At 44.6% G+C, this 18416-nt stretch overlaps 1 protein-coding gene across 1 annotated transcript; it reads right to left on the bottom strand.

Annotated features, from left to right (window-relative positions):
* Positions 1-1520: 1520 nt before the first annotated feature.
* On the bottom strand, positions 1521-17783 carry CAV2 (caveolin 2). The gene is made up of 3 exons (XM_040343776.1): positions 17581-17783; positions 13826-14013; positions 1521-1831 (listed from the first exon to the last, which is right to left on the bottom strand). Exons 1-3 carry the CDS (start codon positions 17725-17727, stop codon positions 1681-1683), a joined length of 486 nt encoding a protein of 161 aa, XP_040199710.1. The 5' UTR covers positions 17728-17783; the 3' UTR covers positions 1521-1680.
* Positions 17784-18416: the final 633 nt, after the last annotated feature.

Raw genomic sequence — 18416 nt, forward strand, 5'->3', positions numbered from 1 at the left:
GACCCAAAGATAGCACGAAGCAAGTTATGTCAGAACATGTAGTCTGCATACTTATCTGGGTCAGTGCTCTAGAATGCAGTCTGTTCCATTCATTACTGGCAGAATATGGGACTGATCTGGGTGACAGACATCCCAATATTTATCTCCAACCAGTCAAATAACACTATTGGCCTACACACAAAATAATTAGTGTAGCCTTAATGTAGCCATATAAAATTACATTTTTTTTGGGGGGGGGGGGGCAATTTTCTAGAGACTTCAGGAATATTACATCAATGAAATAAATAATATAAGATGGGACGTCCACCTAGGTATAATTTTGGCTTTGGTAATGGCTCTTAACCATACGTGAGTTTCAAGTTTATATAACATAGCTCAGGGCAGCCTCTCAGCATAGGCTCAGTAGCTGTATAAAAACCTATTGTATTACAAACCTTCCAAAAGCCAAAGGCCAAACAGGGATTGTTTTATGTATATATTTTTTATTTTTGGGGCTATTAACAAAGGTTCTTTGAGCAACCTTTTTATCAACTCAGGCCTCGTACACACAACCGTTTTCCTCAACAGAATCCATCAAGAAACTTGGTGCCGAGGAAAACGTCCGTGTGTATGTTTTTCATCGAGAAAACAAGTTCTCTTTTTCCTCGCTGGGAGTCTCAATTTCCTCGTCGGGCTGGTTTTTGACAAGAAACACGTTCATGTGTATGCTTAGAAACCCGCGCATGCTCAGAATAAAGTATGAGACGGGAGCGCACCTTCGGTAAAAGGAGATAGCACATTTTTCACGCTGTAACAGACTGAAAAGCGCAAATCGTTTCTTACCAAACTTTTACTTAACACGCAGTAACATGAGATTAGCAAAAGCAGCCCCAAGGGTTGTGTCAGTGGAAGCGAACTTCCCCTGCCGTCGTATGTGTTGTACGTCACCGCGTTTGAGAACAACGAGATTTTGTCTTGACAGTGTGTACGCAAAGAAATCTTGTCAAGTTTCTCTAACAAGGAACTCGACGAGGAAAATGATGTTTCATTTACGGCGAGTTCCTCGGTCGCGTGTACGAGGCCTCAGTGTGATAAACTGCAAATTTCTACATCTGATAATGGTTCACAATTTGATGAAAGTTAAGGGGGTCAAGGTTCAAAGCCTTAAAAATATTCAGAACATGTATTTTTTGCATTTAATATACTAAAACTGAAAATTCCTTGAAAAGAAAATATTTAAAAAGGGCTAGTAATACTCTTCCCCAGCCATTAAGTGTACTGATGGCTCACAGATCCTGAAGGACTCTAGATTGTGTTATTTAATTCCAGATATTATGGTCACCAAATCAATCTTCTAAAACTCTGCGATAGAAAACCACTTGGGTGTAGTTCTGCTTTAGCTATCTACAATCAAATATCAATTAGCAAGCTCTTAAGAATTGTGCGGAGATCTGGTTTTCTGCTTTTCATAAAGCTCTTGTATATCACCTCACAGGCAGTAAATGTTCCCAACATCAGGAGGTAGTGAGACAGACTTGCACCTATATTTCTAGTGGGATCTGAACTAGAACTGGAATGTACACATAGAAGTGTTAGGGCCATATTTCATGAACAGTACATATTCAGCAGGCTAGTGAAGTACTAAGCAGTATTTTAATTGACATTTGGCATATTCATGATATCTGAATTGTACAGAAAAGCCTAACTGTTGTCTACTCGCACGCTAACAGATGAAAAACACCGCCCCATACTTGCATATAAAGGGGCTATGAGGCTGTCTGTAACACCCTTCCATATCGCTTGTACAGATGGTAACACCATTAGACAGGTCTTCACAAATGGCATAACGATCCTGAAAATAAAACAAAACAAGTTATTATTATTATTTTTTATTTTATTTTTAGGTACCGTATTTTCTGGCGTATAAGATGACTTTCTAACCCCTTAAAATCTTCTTAAAAGTCGGGGGTCGTCTTATACGCCGGTAACCTAACCTTACCTTATCCCAGAATCGCGGCCGTACGATTTTTCAAAAGCCGCGCCTCCAACGTCTTCTGTTCCGTGATAGGCGGAAACAATCAGCTTCCCAGGAGGCACTGTGTTCAGTGTCCGCCTATCACGGAGGCCCTCTCGTCCTGTGTTTGGTGTCCGCCTATCACGGAGGCCCTCTCGTCCTCGGACGAGAAAGCCTCTGTGATAGGCGAACACTGAACACAGTGCCTCCTGGGAAGCGGAATGTTCTGTCTATCACGAAACAGAAGACGTAGGAGGCGCGGCTTTTGAAAAAACGTACGGCCGCGATTCGCATGTCTTAGGATAAGGTAAGGGCAGTCTGGTCATGTAATGGGGCACGGTCTGGTCATGTAATGGGGCACGGTCTGGTCATGTAATGGGGCACGGTCTGGTCATGTAATGGGGCACGGTCTGGTCATGTAATGGGGCACGGTCTGGTCATGTAATGGGGCACAGTCTGGCATGTAATGGGGCACAGTCTGGCATGTAATGGGGCACAGTCTGGCATGTAATGGGGCACAGTCTGGCATGTAATGGGGCACAGTCTGGCATGTAATGGGGCACAGTCTGGCATGTAGTGGCATAGTCTGGCATGTAATGGTGGCACCGTGAGGCGAGGCATGACTAGTAGGAAGGGGGTAGTCTTATACGGTGAGTATATCCCAAAACCAACATTTTGGCTGGAAAATTAGGGGGTCGTCTTATACGCCCAGTCGTCTTATACGCCGGCAAATACGGTACTTATATAGCACTGTAAATTTATGCAGCACTTTACATATACATTTTAGCAAAGAAAAGGTATTACAACCCATGGATAAAGAGTGCTGCACACCCCTGATAGTACTTGAAAAAAAGAGAAAATTACCCCTAGGGGCTTTGAGTTGCAGCAAATTATAAAGAATATACAAGTTGGTAAAAAAAATCACACAATAAATAACAAATACAAATTAAACAGTACTGTGTACATGTACATTCACATCAGTCCCTACCCTCAAGGAGCTTAGAATCTAAGGTCCCTAACTCACATTCATATACTAGGGCCAATTTTGGACAGAAGCCAATTAACCTATCAGCATTTCTTTAGAGTGTGGGAGGAAACCGGAGTACCCGGAGAAAACCAATGCAGGCACAGGGAGAACATGCAAACTCCAGGCAGGTGGTGTCGTGGTTGGGATTCGAACCAACGACCCTTTTTTCTGCTTCAGGGTCTGGAAAAATATAAGCAAATATCTAAATAAATAAAAAAAAAATTGTATTTCTATACTATGGAGGTATCTGTATGTTTATTTTTTGTTCAGACTGCCAGCTGATCGAAAGCAAAAAATATATATTTTTGAAAGTAAATTCTTAGGGCAATTGGTATGAAAATTCTCAGAACATTTGAATGCCGTTTGATAGATTCCGTTTGCTTTTAACATTTGATTTTGGAATGAATGGACTTTTCCAAATGAAAACCACATGCACTGTTAAGCCGTGTACACACGATAGGAATTTCCGATGAAAAAAGTCAGACAGAATTTTTTGAATGGATATTCCGACTGTGTGTATGCCCCATCTGAGTTTTTCCTTCGGAAATTCTGAAAGACATAGAAAGGAAACATGTTCTCTTTTTTTCCAATGGAAAAAATTTCTATCGGAAATTCCGTTCGTCTGTAGGGAACTCAGACGGAGAAAAAAAAACATGCATGCTCAGAATCAAGTCGACACATGCTCGGAAGCATTGAACTTCATTTTTCTTGGCTCGTCGTAGTGTTGTACGTCACTGCGTTCTTGATGGTCGGAATTTGGTGTGACAGTGTGTATGCAAGACAGGTTGAACGGAATTCCGTCTGAAAAATCTATCAGCGTTTATTCCGCCGGAAAATTCAGATCGTGTGTACAAGGCATTAAAAATTGGTTTGAGACATTTTAGACATCAACTGACAAAGGGAGGGGTTTCCTCTCACTCCCTTTTGTGTCTCATGCCGCGTACACACCATCACTTTTTGTGATGAAAAAAAACGACGTTTTTAAAAACGTCAATTTAAATGACTGTGTGTGGGGGAAAACGTTGTTCTATGTCTTGTGAAAAACGACAAAAAAAAATTGAAGCATGCTTCAATTTTTTGTGTCCTTTTTCAAAACGTCGTTTTTTGTTTCACAAAAAAATCACTGTGTGTAGCAAAAACGATGTTTAAAACAACGTTTTTAAACCCGTGCATGCCCAGAAGCTAGTTATGAAGCGAGCTTCAATGGAAAAAAGTGCTGAACGTAACCTCGCTTTGCTAGAGCATTGTGAAAAAAAAATTTTTTTCATCACATAAAGTGATGGTGTGTACGCGGCATGAGACACAGGAAGTTAAAGAGGTCTCTTCACTGGGTTGAAGTAAGCCGCTTGCTATGGGGGCCGCGCCTCTTGCTCCCACCTCGCTGGCTGTGATTGACAGCAGTTGGGGCCAATGGGGAGGGAGAGACCTGAGAGAGCCGCTGCTCTTGTGCTCATCGTTGGATCAAGATTGGGCTCAGGTGAGAATATTGGGGGGTTGGGGGAGCGCTGCTCTTGTGCTCATCATTGTTGGATCAAGATTGGGCTCAGGCGAGTAAAAGGGGGGCTGGGGGAAGTTTTTTTTACCCTAATGCAGAGAATGCATTAAGTTAAAAAAAAAACTTAAGCTCTACAACCACTTTAACAAGAATGGTCTTCTAATCTTTCTAATTCATTATGCTTTGATATTTAAATCCTATCGAACAGATTCTTCAGTCTACATATAATTATATCATTAAAAGCCCTTTCACACTGAAAGCACGGGGCGTCGGCAGTAAAGCGCTGCTATTTTTAGTGGTGCTTTACCGTTGTTAAGAGACGCTTTTTCGGGTGCTAGCGGCCGAATAAAGGGTTAAAGGTTTTTTCGCCACTGGTGCTTTGGCATCGCTGCCCATTGATTTCAATGGGCAAGGGCACTTTAGGTGATAGGGGTCTTAAGGAAACCTTCCTGAAACTGTCATACGGATTCAGCGGCTCTGTAACTAAACTTGCCGTATATCTGTTTCTTGTCAGTGGCACAAACGGTTACATTTATTTGCTCAATATCATCCAGCAACTGTCATTTTTAGCCAAAGGCCAGAAATGGTCCACATATTTCTCTCAGTGGATTTTTCCTTTTACTTGGATTCCTTTTACAGAAATGTTTCCCTAAACCAAGGGTATAAATTAGAAATCTGTTTTATAACCAGACTTCTGTAGGTTCAAACATAGGTCAGCGATAAGAAATAAAGCAAGCTATGCTCACTAATCATTTGTTGGGACTCATACCAGTTTTTGCATTTATTTACAGTATGCATGTCAGGAGCAACAAAAGTTGCAGTTTACATCATATTGATGAATATATGTTCTATATTGCAATTCACATATCTCGTGATCCTGAAAATGTGTGCCCATCATTCAGTTATTTGCAGTTTCTTTTCATATATTAAAGAAGTCCTGTTTCAATGCATGCCGTTGTCGAGAAGTGTGGTTGGACAGCTTCCCCGGCCCCTGCTGCTGTCCGACCACGCCGTTCATGTGTATGTGTTCATAGGGGAATCCCACACAGATCTACGGTTACATTGGGTCTGAAACCACTAATTATATGCTACATGAGGTCGTCTGCTGGACCAAAGATAGAAAGCTACAGTGACGTTGGATCAAGCACCAAGCTCTGTAATTGTAAGCAGCAGGGGAGAGGATTAAAGGTTTATCGCTATGGCTATGCATTAAGGTAAAAGACCTTCTGTGTGCAGCAGCCCCTCTAATACTTACCTGAGCCCATCTCGATCCAGCGATGTTGCACGAGAGACTCCGCTGTCTGGGACTCCCCCTCCTCATTGGCCGAGGCAGCAGCGAAGCCCCATTGGCTCCCGCTGCTGTCAAGCAAAGTCAGTGAGTCATAGAAGAGAGAAAAGGGGCTGGCCAGGCTGCGGCTCCATATCTGAACGGACACAGGGATCTGTGACTCAGCTCGGGTGCCCCCATAGCATGCTGCTTGCTGTGGCAGCACCTGACAGGAGGGAGAGACCAGGAGAACCAAAGAGGGACCCAAGAAGAGGAGGATCTTGGCTACTCTGTGTAAATCCACTACTCAGAGAAGGTAAGTATAACATGTTTGTTATTTAAAAAAAAAAAAAAAAAAAAGAAAAAAAAGAACAAGACTTTAGTATCACTTTAGTTCAGTGTTTTTCAATTCCTGTCCTCAAGGCGCCCCAACAGGTCATGTTTTCAGGATTTCCCTAAGATGAAACAGCTGTGGAAATTACTAAGGCAGTGAAACTGATCAAATCACCTGTGCAAAATAATGGAAAGCCTGAAAACATAACATGTTGGGGCGCTTTGAGGACTGAAGTTGAGAAACACTGCTATAGTTAACTGTAGCAGCCAATCAGAAGCTAGTTTTTTTTTAAAGCCTTATGTTTCATATTTAATGTATGGAATAATAACATTGGCTGCGATGGACAACTGCAAAGTCTAAATAGAATCAGTAAAGACTGTATTAAAGTAGACCTAGCATCAGATCTATTTTTCTCTAAAAGTGGCTTTGAAAATGTCCTGTGTGCATGAGGCCTTACAAGTATTTATTACCTCTCATGCCTTGTACACACGATCGTTTTTCCCGGCGGTCAAAAGTCTGCCGGGAAAACTGAGGCGAAAACCGAGAACCTGCTCGTTTGCTTTTTCCCTGTACACACGGTTCCCCACAGTAAAACTGCCATGACAGCTTTGGTCGGGAAAACCGTGTGTATGCTCCACTGCAGTGTTTCCCATAGGAAAACTGCCGAGCAAAAAAACGCAGAGAATCGCGGCGGTAAAAAAGAGAACAAGTTTGCAGTTGTTGGGAAAACTGCTATGGAGCATACACACGGCCGGTTTTCCCGACCAAACGCAAACATGGCAGTTTTCCCGTCGGGAAAAGCGATCGTGTGTACGAGGCATCAAACTATTTCCCCTAACAAGCTGATTTTCCCTCCAAAACAACAGAGCCATCTTTGTCCAGGCTTTATCCAGGGACAGCATGCTTGCTCAGAGAGTCCTCTGAGGTGGACATACCATTTGCTTAGACTTTGCCTATGGCCTTTGCTACTTAGGGGGCCATTTATACTAGATATGGGTTGATGGTTGTTGGGACCCATCTCAATGTCACATAGACCTGGACATGGCTCTCTTCAAATTAGCTATCAATTGAAATGCAGTGGTAGAAGTGTCCAAAAAAAACAGGTTTGAATAAGGGGTCCTTTTGTTGCTCTTTCTGCCACTGGACACCACCATGGAAATCCTGCTGCTATGTAGTTCTTAGTTGTGTTAACAAATATTGGATACAAATCAGTTCCTGCTACAGCCTTTCAGATTGTGATTTGCTACAAAACTCTAATGTTGCAGTCTGATCATAATGAGACTGTGTAAATGCTTCCTCCTCCCTGCAGCAGACTGATGACACGCTCTGTAGGTCTTGTGCACACTGGACGTTATAAAAAAGCCAGTAGCGTTAGCTGTAGAATGAGTTTTGCAGCGTTTTTTGCAATAGCTTTTTTTCTGAGCATTTTTAGCTTCTTTTTTTTTATTTTTTTTTTTAAACAAAACTATACTCCCACAACAGCTTATACAGTAGATCAAAAACGCTGAATAGTTAAGCTTTAATTAGAGTTAGGCCTCGTACACACGATCAGTCCATCCGATGAGAACAGTCTGAAGGACCGTTGTCATAGGTTAACCGATGAAGCTGACTGATGGTCCGTCGCGCCTACACACCATCAGTTAAAGAACCGATTGTGTCAGAACGTGGTGACGTAAAACACAACGACGTGCTGAAAAAAATTAAGTTCAATGCTTCCAAGCATGCGTCGAGTTGATTCTGAGCATGCGCAGGTTTTTAACCGATGCTTTTGCATACCAACGATCGGTTTTGACCTATCGGTTAGGCGTCCATCGGTTATATTTTAAAGCAAGTTCCTATTTTTTTAACCGAAGGTTAAATAACCTATGGGGCCCCCACACGATCGTTTTTGACCGATGAAAACCGTCCTTCAGACCATTGTCCTCTGGCTATCCTATCGTGTGTACAAGGCCTTAGAGTGTTTTTACAAGTGTTGAAAAACTCCTCTTCAAACCCACAAATTCTGGATTTTTTTTCCAGCCAGAAAACACCCCAGCCAAACAATGCTGATAACAGCCTACTGCCTTGTACACACGATCGGGTTTCCCGGCGGACTTTTTACCGCCGGGAAACCAGAGAACCGGCTCAGCAGCTTTTTCCCCCTACACATGGCCGGTTTTCCTTGCAGGAAACCTGCCATGAGAGCTTTGGCCACTGCAGGCTTTCCCCATAGTGAAACTGCTGAGAAAAATACCCGCGGAATCCCGGCAGGAAAATAGAAGACATGTAAAAAAAGAGGAAAAAAATGCGCTAAACCAAACATAAAATAGACAACAAAGCAGCTAGCACTGAAACAAACAAAGTAAAGTAAAATGGTAGAACAATAATGCAGCGCTAGAAGACATGCTCTCATTTTTCCTGCCGGGATTCCCGGCGGTTTTCCTGCCATGGAGCATACACACGGCCAGTTTTCCCGGCCAAAAGCTGTCTTTGCAGTTTTCCTGCCAGGAAAACCCATCGTGTGTACGAGGCATATGTGTACATGTATAGCTGCAGAAAAAATGACTGAAGCCAAAAACAGCAGCTGTAAAAACGTTGAGTGTGCATGAGGCCTTAATGATATAGGTAGCCCCTGTTGTTTATTGTTGTAGGTCACCGAAAAGTCCTCTTTACGGAGTTCTCATACAACAAATGAAACTAGTCAGGTTTACTGCTGCATACTGTTGCTGTGCTAAAAATCAGAAAATACCTTTAGATTACTATTAATGCCGGTCAACGCTGGGGCGGCTTAAAAGTCACCCGACTCTAAAGCCACCCCGTACAGCGTGACATCAGCGAGGCTTGCAAGTGACTTCTGTAATATAAGTCGCTCTGAAGTCACCCTCAAAGGATACAGGAACCTTTTTCTAAGTCAGAGCGGCTTGAGTCGCTCCAAATAGAATGGTTCCATTGCACTGCATTGATCGCGACTTGTCAGGCTGACTAAGTCGCCTGACAGGCCGCCTCAGTGTGAACTGAGCCTTACTGTAATCCCTTTCATCCAGAGCACATACAGTCCGCCTTGCAGGGTCAGGAGGGCAGATGCCCAAGTCTGAGCTATGTATATTTTTCTCTTTTGCATCCCATTGGAACTTCCAAGACAGGTTTAAATCTGATTGGTAGCTTTAAGAGACCTCTTAGGCCCCATACACACGAGAGAATTTATTCGCGGATACGGTCCAGCGGACCGTTTCCACGGATAAATCCTCTCAAAGATTTCCGCTGATTTCGATGGGATGGAGTGTACACACCATCGCATTGAAATCCGCGCGGAAATCCTCTGGCGATGACGTGTCGCGCCGTCGCCGCGATTATGACGCGGCGACGGGCGCGACGCTGTCATATAAGGAATTCCACGCATGCGTCAAATCATTACGACGCGTGCGGGGAATCCCTTTGGACGAATGGATCCGGTAAGTCTGTACAGACGAGCGGATCCATCCGTTGGAATGGATTCCAGCAGATGGATTTGTTGTGCATCACAGCAAATATCCGATCTGCTGGAATCCATCCCAGAGGAGATTTCTCCGCGGAAACAGATCCGCTGGCGTGTACACACCATAGGATCTATCCGCAGAAACCCATTTGCTGGGATTTATCTGCGGATGGATTCTATCGTGTGTACGGGGCCTTAGAATTGAGGCTCTCTGAAAGTGACAGGTAACAAAAAAGATGCCCCAGCATCACTAGCAGGCGTGTTCCAGGATCATCAGATTATCAACACAGGAGAATGTTAACTAGTCATCAATAGATGAATAAAAAGCTGAAGGGTGCACTCCGTGTGTACTTTTTATTTTTATTTTTTGTAATCTGTGTCCCATTTGGGAGATTTCCATTCACTTCTTGTGCCATAGACCCAACAGAAGGAAATATTTCCAAATTGAGGAAAACCCTCTCAGACATTTTTTCCACTCGCTTAGACATTCTCGTTTTGGTGATAACCTATCATTTTGGATTTCCCTCACTTTCAGTCCTGGTGACAATGGTCAACAGGTCAAAAAGAAAGAGGTGAACCCCGGGGACACAGATAGCACTACAAAGCTGGTATTAGATACACCTTACTCTTTCATTTGGCTGGAGTATACCTTCAATGGTTTTCCGCCAGTGGTGTACCTTTCAAACTGGATTGAAAGTTCATCTTAATGTAGAACTTAATTCTTCAAACCTAAACATTGCTGGCAGGTAGGTTTTTATTGATGGGACAGTGTACTGTATGTTTCTTCTGTAATAAAAGCTGTTCTGCCTGCCAATAATGTATCTAATAAATGTACACTGAGCTGTGCTTGCACAGCATGTGGTAAATTCACAACATGCCTTTGTACGGGAATGAATTACTTCATGCATGCATGTGCAGGGCAGCAGAAACCACAGGGCCCCATACAGGCCAATGCTTCAGTTATGAATGAACACAGTGGGTGATCTGTACTGATCACTTATTGTGTTCATTCAGGAAAGTGAATATGACAAACTTACATAGCTCTTCCCCCACTCTCAATCTTAAAGAATCATATTGTGTGCTTGCAGCTGCCAGTGGGAAGGAAAGGAGGGAATACATCAGCTCTGCAGGGGCAGGTGGGCACACAGGGGGCCAGGGCAGCAGGGGTAAAGTATGGTGCACAGGTAGGGTGATCGGTTAGGCGGGGGCAATTATTAGAACCAACCCTTTCTATGGCTCTCCCTGCAGCAGCTGAAAGCCAACATGAGGTGGGGGAGAAGAAGCTAGCTTTCAGCTGCTGCAGAGAGAGCCATACAGGGGATTGGTTTGCAATAATTGCTCCGCTGTGGTACCAATCACCCTGCCTGCTCATATCCGATTCACCTAGGCCCCCCTGCTGACCCGGGCCCAGTACAGGAGGACTGGTGGCACCCCCTCATCTACAGCGCTGCCATGTGCATATGAGTTAAATCATCCTGGTCAAGCCAATCACGATGGACATATAGATAAAGAGGTCAGCAGCCATGGAATGATAAGGGAGATTGTGATCATCACACCACGAAAGTGAGATGCTTTGGCAGGCAAGTCTGCTATAATGTTTGAATGTGCTGTGTATGTTTGTACATTGTAACAAAACCCCTGAGCACTGACAATGGAGATTAGCTCCCCTTATGTACCCCTATCACTCTCCTTGTGGCATTGACATATAAAGCTGCAGAGCCCAAATGAGACCCTTAGTATTCTGTCCCATGACTACGTCTAATCTCAGGGTCCATGTACTCAAAGACTACTCCTCACTGGTCACAGAAGCTTTAATTGGCAAATGTCACAGCACAGGTTGACTTAAAGGGTCCCTGTCACTGCCTATGAACATAAGAGAAAACAAAAATAACCTTATTTTTTTCCTGTATTACTCCCATGAGACACCATGTTTGTAGCAGAGATAAACAAGTGCAGATATGTTTGAGATCCAGGCCGGGTGGTAACAAAGGCCTCCTCCACAGATACAGTGGAGGGGTGAGTGTAGCCACATAGGAACAGGAATTGTGTTATTTGCAAGATTACGTGTGAAAAGGCATGTAAGGACTGGTAAACTACAATATATTTAATATTTCCTTTTTGGGTTTAAATACGTTCTAACTTTAGTAAATCATGTATTACTCTGTAGTGGAAGCTCTATGCATTACATTTAGGCCTCTTTCACGTGGCTGGTTACCTGCAGCCACTGGATTCCAATGGCAAGAATCAGTAAATTCTGGCGGCTGGAGTGACCAGAGCATGCGATTAGCAGCTGCTATTGATGGTCTGACATCTGCCGTTTGCATGTAACCGCACAGAGAGTAGATAGCTCCAGTTAGAAACAGATGTCTGAGCCTGGACCCAGCTGACTGCATCTAGACTCGGACATCCATCCCTAACCGCAGTTATCTGCTCTGTGTGCGGCTACATGCAAACAACAGCGGCCGCTGTCAGCCTGCTATTAGTATAAATAGGCAGAGTGGCTGCTGCTAATCGCATGCCCGGGTCATTCCAGCTGCAAGAATCTACTTATTATTGCCACTGAAATCTGGTGGCCACAAGTAACCGGCCATGTGAATACGGCATTAAAGGTTCATGTAGACAAGTGGTCTCCAAATTGTGGCCCAGGGGCCAGATGTGGTCCTTTGCTTGCCTTCATCGGGCCCTTGAGGCCCTGTTCCTCCCACTGATACAAGGCACTATTCATTCTACGGACGCTAAGGATAGGTTACTATTCCTTCCAGACACCAACAATGGGGCACAATTTCTCCCATTGACATCAATGATGGGGCACCATTTACCCCACTGACATCAACCATAGGGCACTACTCCTTCCACTGACACCAACCATGAGACACCATTTCTCCCACTGACATCAACGATAGGGCACTACTCCTTCCACTGACACCAACCATGAGGCACCATTTCTCCCACTGACATCAACCATGGGGCACTACTCCTCCCAATGACACCAATGTAGCACCATTTCTCTTATTGACATCAATGATGGGACACTACTACTTCCACTGACACCAACAATGGGGCACTATTTGTCTTACGGACATCAACGATGGGGCACTACTACTTCCACTGACACCAACAATGGGGCACCATATCTCTCACTGACTACAGGCGCTTTCAGTTTTTTTGGTCCCACTGACCACTAAGCCTTCTACTCCCACTGGCCACAGTTCAGCCCACTAAAGTCTGACGGACAGTAAACTGGCCCTTTGTGTAGAGAGTTCGGAGACCCCTGATGTAGACTAATAGCCAGATTCAGAGAGAGTTACTCTGAATCTGCGCCGTCGTAAATTTAAGTGTATTCTCAAATTGAGATACACTTAAATCTAGATCTAAATCTAAGTCTCCTACGCCGTCGTATCTTAACTGCATATTTACGCTGGTCGCTAGGGGCGTGTACGCTGATTTACGCTTAGAATATGTAAATCAGCGAGATACGCCTATTCACGAACGTACGCTTGCCAGTCGCAGTAAAGATACGCCGTTTACGTAAGGCGTTTTCAGGCCTAAAGTTATTCCACCAAAAAGATGGCGCAGCCAATGTTACGTATGGACGTCGGAACCGCGTCGAATTTTGAAAATTTTACGTTGTTTGCGTAAGTCGTCCGTGAATGGGGTTGGACATAATTTACGTTCCCGTCGAAACCAATAAGTCTTTGCGGCGTAAGTTGGAGCATGCGCACTGGGATACGTCCACGGCCGGCGCATGCGCCGTTCGTTCAAAACGTCATTTACGTGGAGGTCATGGTTTATTTACATAAAACACGCCCACCTCTTCACAATTTGAATTAGGCGGGCTTATGCCAGCCCATTTACACTACGCCGCAACTTAGGACGCAAGTGCTTTGTGAATTCAGCACTTGCCTCTCTAACTTATGGCGGCGTAGCGTAAATGAGATACGCTACGCCTGCCTAACGTTAGGCAGGTCTTACTGAATCTGGCTATATTACTTGAATATATTCAATCAGGCTGTATAAATACATAAAACAACTTGCAATAAGTGTATTTCTGCACCTTCAATGGGATTAGATCACACAGGATTCCACTATGGCATGACTTTGATAGGCCGTGTGTGTGGGCACATCTGGGCACTGCTGATAAATTGTGAACCACACTTTCTATGATAAATACTTACATTTTGGATAAGAATATTTTTTTAAGCAGAGCTACAATTTAAAAGACAATTATATAAAGAAAAGAAAATAGCGGAATTACCAGATGTGCAGGCAGCTGAGGATGGCGAAGACCAGTCCTATGACAAAGGCCAGTGGGATGGCCAGGAGCGCGGTGAGCACCTTGTAGACGAGGTATTTACTGATTTCATAGAGTGCCGTGCTGCAGATCCACACCTTATCGAAGCTGTGAGTGGTTTCTGGCTCTGCGATCACATCCTCAAAGCCGAGCTGGAAAAACACAAAAACAGACGCCAATTATTATTAGCTGAACTGAGACTTAAAGAAGAACTCCGGACAACATGTGTATTTTCCCCGCACTGCATTAACTGCTTGTTTTGTCCAGGGGTGCAAGGAAAAGGTGTACTTACCCGATCCTCCGGAAAACTGTGCTCCCCACATCCATCAGTGGGCTGTTCCTGACGTCCTCACATCCAGAGCCGGTCTATGGGCATGATGGCATCAGGAACAGTCGATTCGCAAGACTTCTGTAGTGTGGGGGGATGCAGGAGCAGCAGGGACCTGTCTTGCACTCAGAGAATTAAGTAAGTATATTGCTCAGGGCTGTATTAATGAGAGGGCACACCTGGGCACTGCCCAGGGGCCCCAGCTGCATGGAGGGCTCCTACCCTTTCCCCGAAGCAGCTGGTCCTTGAGCCCGGGCTGCCCCAAAATTGGGGCTGCCCCTCTACATCCCAGTTATCCCTCAGCACTCTGACCCCTTTACACCCTAGATATCCCCTACCTCCTACCTACTTGATTTCTGTTTACCTGCACTGTCTCCATTGTAGGGGCCCCAGAGCATTACTTTGCCCAGGGACCTACAATGCTATTAAGACGCCCCTGATATTGCTGCTCTGCAATCGAGCTGTTCTGTAACTATTGCACAAGCATTGCAGTCTTGGGTAACTGAACTACAAGGAGCAGCAGAACTGGGACCTGAATAACACACAAGTCTTGTAGTATTGGGCAAGTGGCAGCAACTGAGACCCAACTAATATACAATTATTGCCTGCCTGGCCAACTACACTACAAGTAGCAGCAGAACTGAGACCCAACTAATATACAATTATTGCCTGCCTGGCCAACTACACTACAAGTAGCAGCAGAACTGAGACCCAACTAATATACAAGCATTGCCTGCCTGGCCAACTACACTACAAGTAGCAGCAGAACTGAGACCCAACTAATATACAAGCATTGCCTGCCTGGCCAACCACACTACAAGTAGCAGCAGAACTGAGACCCAATGTACAAGCATTGCCTGCCTGGCCAACTACACTACAAGTAGCAGCAGAACTGAGACCCAATATACAAGCATTGCCTGCCTGGCCAACTACACTACAAGTAGCAGCAGAACTGAGACCCAACTAATATACAAGCATTGCTTGCCTGGCCAACTACACTACAAGTAGCAGCAGAACTGAGACCCAATATACAAGCATTGCCTGCCTGGCCAACTACACTACAAGTAGCAGCAGAACTGAGACCCAACTAATATACAAGCATTGCCTGCCTGGCCAACCACACTACAAGTAGCAGCAGAACTGAGACCCAATGTACAAGCATTGCCTGCCTGGCCAACTACACTACAAGTAGCAGCAGAACTGAGACCCAATATACAAGCATTGCCTGCCTGGCCAACTACACTACAAGTAGCAGCAGAACTGAGACCCAACTAATATACAATTATTGCCTGCCTGGCCAACTACACTACAAGTAGCAGCAGAACTGAGACCCAACTAATATACAATTATTGCCTGCCTGGCCAACTACACTACAAGTAGCAGCAGAACTGAGACCCAACTAATATACAAGCATTGCCTGCCTGGCCAACCACACTACAAGTAGCAGCAGAACTGAGACCCAATGTACAAGCATTGCCTGCCTGGCCAACTACACTACAAGTAGCAGCAGAACTGAGACCCAACTAATATACAAGCATTGCTTGCCTGGCCAACTACACTACAAGTAGCAGCAGAACTGAGACCCAATGTACAAGCATTGCCTGCCTGGCCAACTACACTACAAGTAGCAGCAGAACTAAGACCCAACTAATATACAATTATTGCCTGCCTGGCCAACTACACTACAAGTAGCAGCAGAACTGAGACCCAACTAATGTACAAGCATTACATGCCTAACCAACCACACTACAAGTAGCAGCAGAACTGAGACCCAATGTACAAGCATTGCCTGCCTGGCCAACTACACTACAAGTAGCAGCAGAACTGAGACCCAACTAATATACAAGCATTGCCTGCCTGACCAACTACACTACAAGTAGCAGCAGAACTGAGACTCAACTATTACACATGTATTAGAACCTTGGATAACTAAGCAGACCTGGGGCCCAACTAATACATAGGCTCTACAGGTTTGGGCAAGAGGACTACAAGTAGCAGCAGAACTGAGACTCAACTATTACAGCCTTGGATACCAGAACTACAAATGGCAGAACTGAGACTCAACTACTGCAGAAGAATCTTAGTTGTGGGCAACTGAACTACCAGCAAAACTGAGACACAATGTATACACAAGCATTACAGTTTAGGGAAAAGGACTACAAGTAGCAGCAGAACCGAGGCTCAACTATTACACACGTATTTCAGCCTTGGATAACTGAACGACAGAAGCAGAACTGAGTCTAACTATTGCAGAAGAATCTTAGGGACCACTGAACTACAAACACCAGCAGAACTGAGACCCAACGAATACACAAGCATTGCAGTTTTGGGAAGAGAACTACAAGCACCAGCAGAACTGAGACCCAAGGAATACACAAGCATTGCAGTTATGGGAAGAGAACTACAAGCACCAACAGAACTGAGACCCAATATATACACAAGCATTGCAGTTTTGTGAAGAAAACTACAAGCACCAGCAGAACTGAGACCCAATGAATACACAAGCATTGCAGTTTTGGGAATAGAACTACAAGCACCAGCAGAACTGAGACCCAATGAATGCACAAGCATTGCCGTTTTGGGAATAGAACTACAAGCACCAGCAGAACTGAGACCCAATGAATACACAAGCATTGCAGTTTTGGGAAGAGAACTACAAGCACCAGCAGAACTGAGACCCAATGAATACACAAGCATTGCAGTTTTGGGAAGAGAACTACAAGCACCAGCAGAACTGAGACCCAATGAATACACAAGCATTGCAGTTTTGGGAGGAGAACTACAAGTAGCAGCAGAACTGAGACCCAATGAGTGTTTCAGCCTTGGATGACTGAACTATAAACAGCAGAACTGAGACCCAACTAATATACAAGCAATAAAGTGTGGGGTAATTGAACTACAAGTAGCAGCCGAACTGAGCACCAGCCAATACAATACAATAGGTCACTCATACAAGTGGAGTACTACAAGTAGCAGCAGAACTGAGCACCCGCCAATACAATACTGTAGGTCACTCATACAAGTGGAGTACTACAAGTAGCAGCAGAACTGAGCACCAGCCAATACAATACTGTAGGTCACTCATACAAGTGGAGTACTACAAGTAGCAGCAGAACTGAGCAGCAGCCAATACAATACTGTAGGTCACTCATACAAGTGGAGTACTACAAGTAGCAGCAGAACTGAGCAGCAGCCTATACAATACTGTAGGTCACTCATACAAGTGGAGTACTACAAGTATCAGCAGACCTGGTAAACGAAAACTCACCATTACACAAGCATTGGAGTTTTGGGAAGACCAGCTATGACACTATTGTAGTAAATGACTAGTAGTCAGTGTACATCGGTGTGTAATGGAGTGCTAGCGGTGCGCCCAGTCCCCGGGACTTACCTTTAGGTGACTGTTGAGGTTGTTGGGGTCCCGGTCGCGCTGGTTGATCTCATAGGTCTTCTCGGTCAGCATCGGCATGTCTGATCGGTTGAAGTCATCTTCATCCATGAAGATCCGAGCATCGGCTTTCTCCTTCTCCAAGCCCATGGCGTATGGAGAGGATCCTGTGAGAGGAGAGAGGAGCGCAGTGTAGGGGACACGCCCAGCCGGAGAGGAGACTCTGGGCGGGAGGGGGCTCTGCTCACTGGAGTCACCAGCACTGCTTCATAGGGGGGCCCCCATACATGATACACCTGCCGGCCAGTCTATCAATAAAGCACATTCCCTGAACCTATCCGGTCCTACAATCTACAGTATCTCACAAAAGTGAGTACACCCCTCACATTTTTGTGAACATTTTATTATATCTTTTCATGTGACAACACTGAAGAAATTACACTTTGCTACAATGTAAAGTAGTGAGTGCACACCTTGTATAACAGTGTACATTTGCTGTCCCCTCAAAATAACTCAACACACAGCCATTAATATCTAAACCGCTGGCAACAAAAGTGAGTATGCCCCTAAGTGAAAATGTCCAAATTGGGCCCAAAGTGTCAATATTTTGTGTGGCCACCATTATTGTCCAGCACTGCCTTAAAGGGGTTGTAAAGCATCATATGCATTAAAGCGGTTGTAAACCCGCATGAAATTATTATTATTTTTTTTCTCCTGTAAGGCAAAAGTCATAATGAGCTAATATGCACCGCATATTAGCTCATTATGAAATACTTACCTCGGAACGAGGTGTGTAGCACTTGCCTGGTCCACGCCGAGCGAGATTTCATCTTGCCTCG

Source organism: Rana temporaria, chromosome 3 (genome assembly GCF_905171775.1).
Source record: "Rana temporaria chromosome 3, aRanTem1.1, whole genome shotgun sequence".
Classification (NCBI taxonomy): domain Eukaryota; kingdom Metazoa; phylum Chordata; class Amphibia; order Anura; family Ranidae; genus Rana; species Rana temporaria.

What these genes read in the sequence shown, in the direction of transcription:
- CAV2 (XM_040343776.1), bottom strand. Translation starts at nt 17,727, where the DNA reads ATGGGCTTGGAGAAGGAGAAAGCCGATGCTCGGATCTTCATGGATGAA. An exon ending in ACCTCAACAGTCACCTAAAG is followed by an intron (nt 14,014 to 17,580) that starts GTAAGTCCCGGG and finishes GTGTTTTTCCAG; the next exon opens with CTCGGCTTTGAGGATGTGAT. An exon ending in CTCAGCTGCCTGCACATCTG is followed by an intron (nt 1,832 to 13,825) that starts GTAATTCCGCTA and finishes TTTTATTTTCAG; the next exon opens with GATCGTTATGCCATTTGTGA.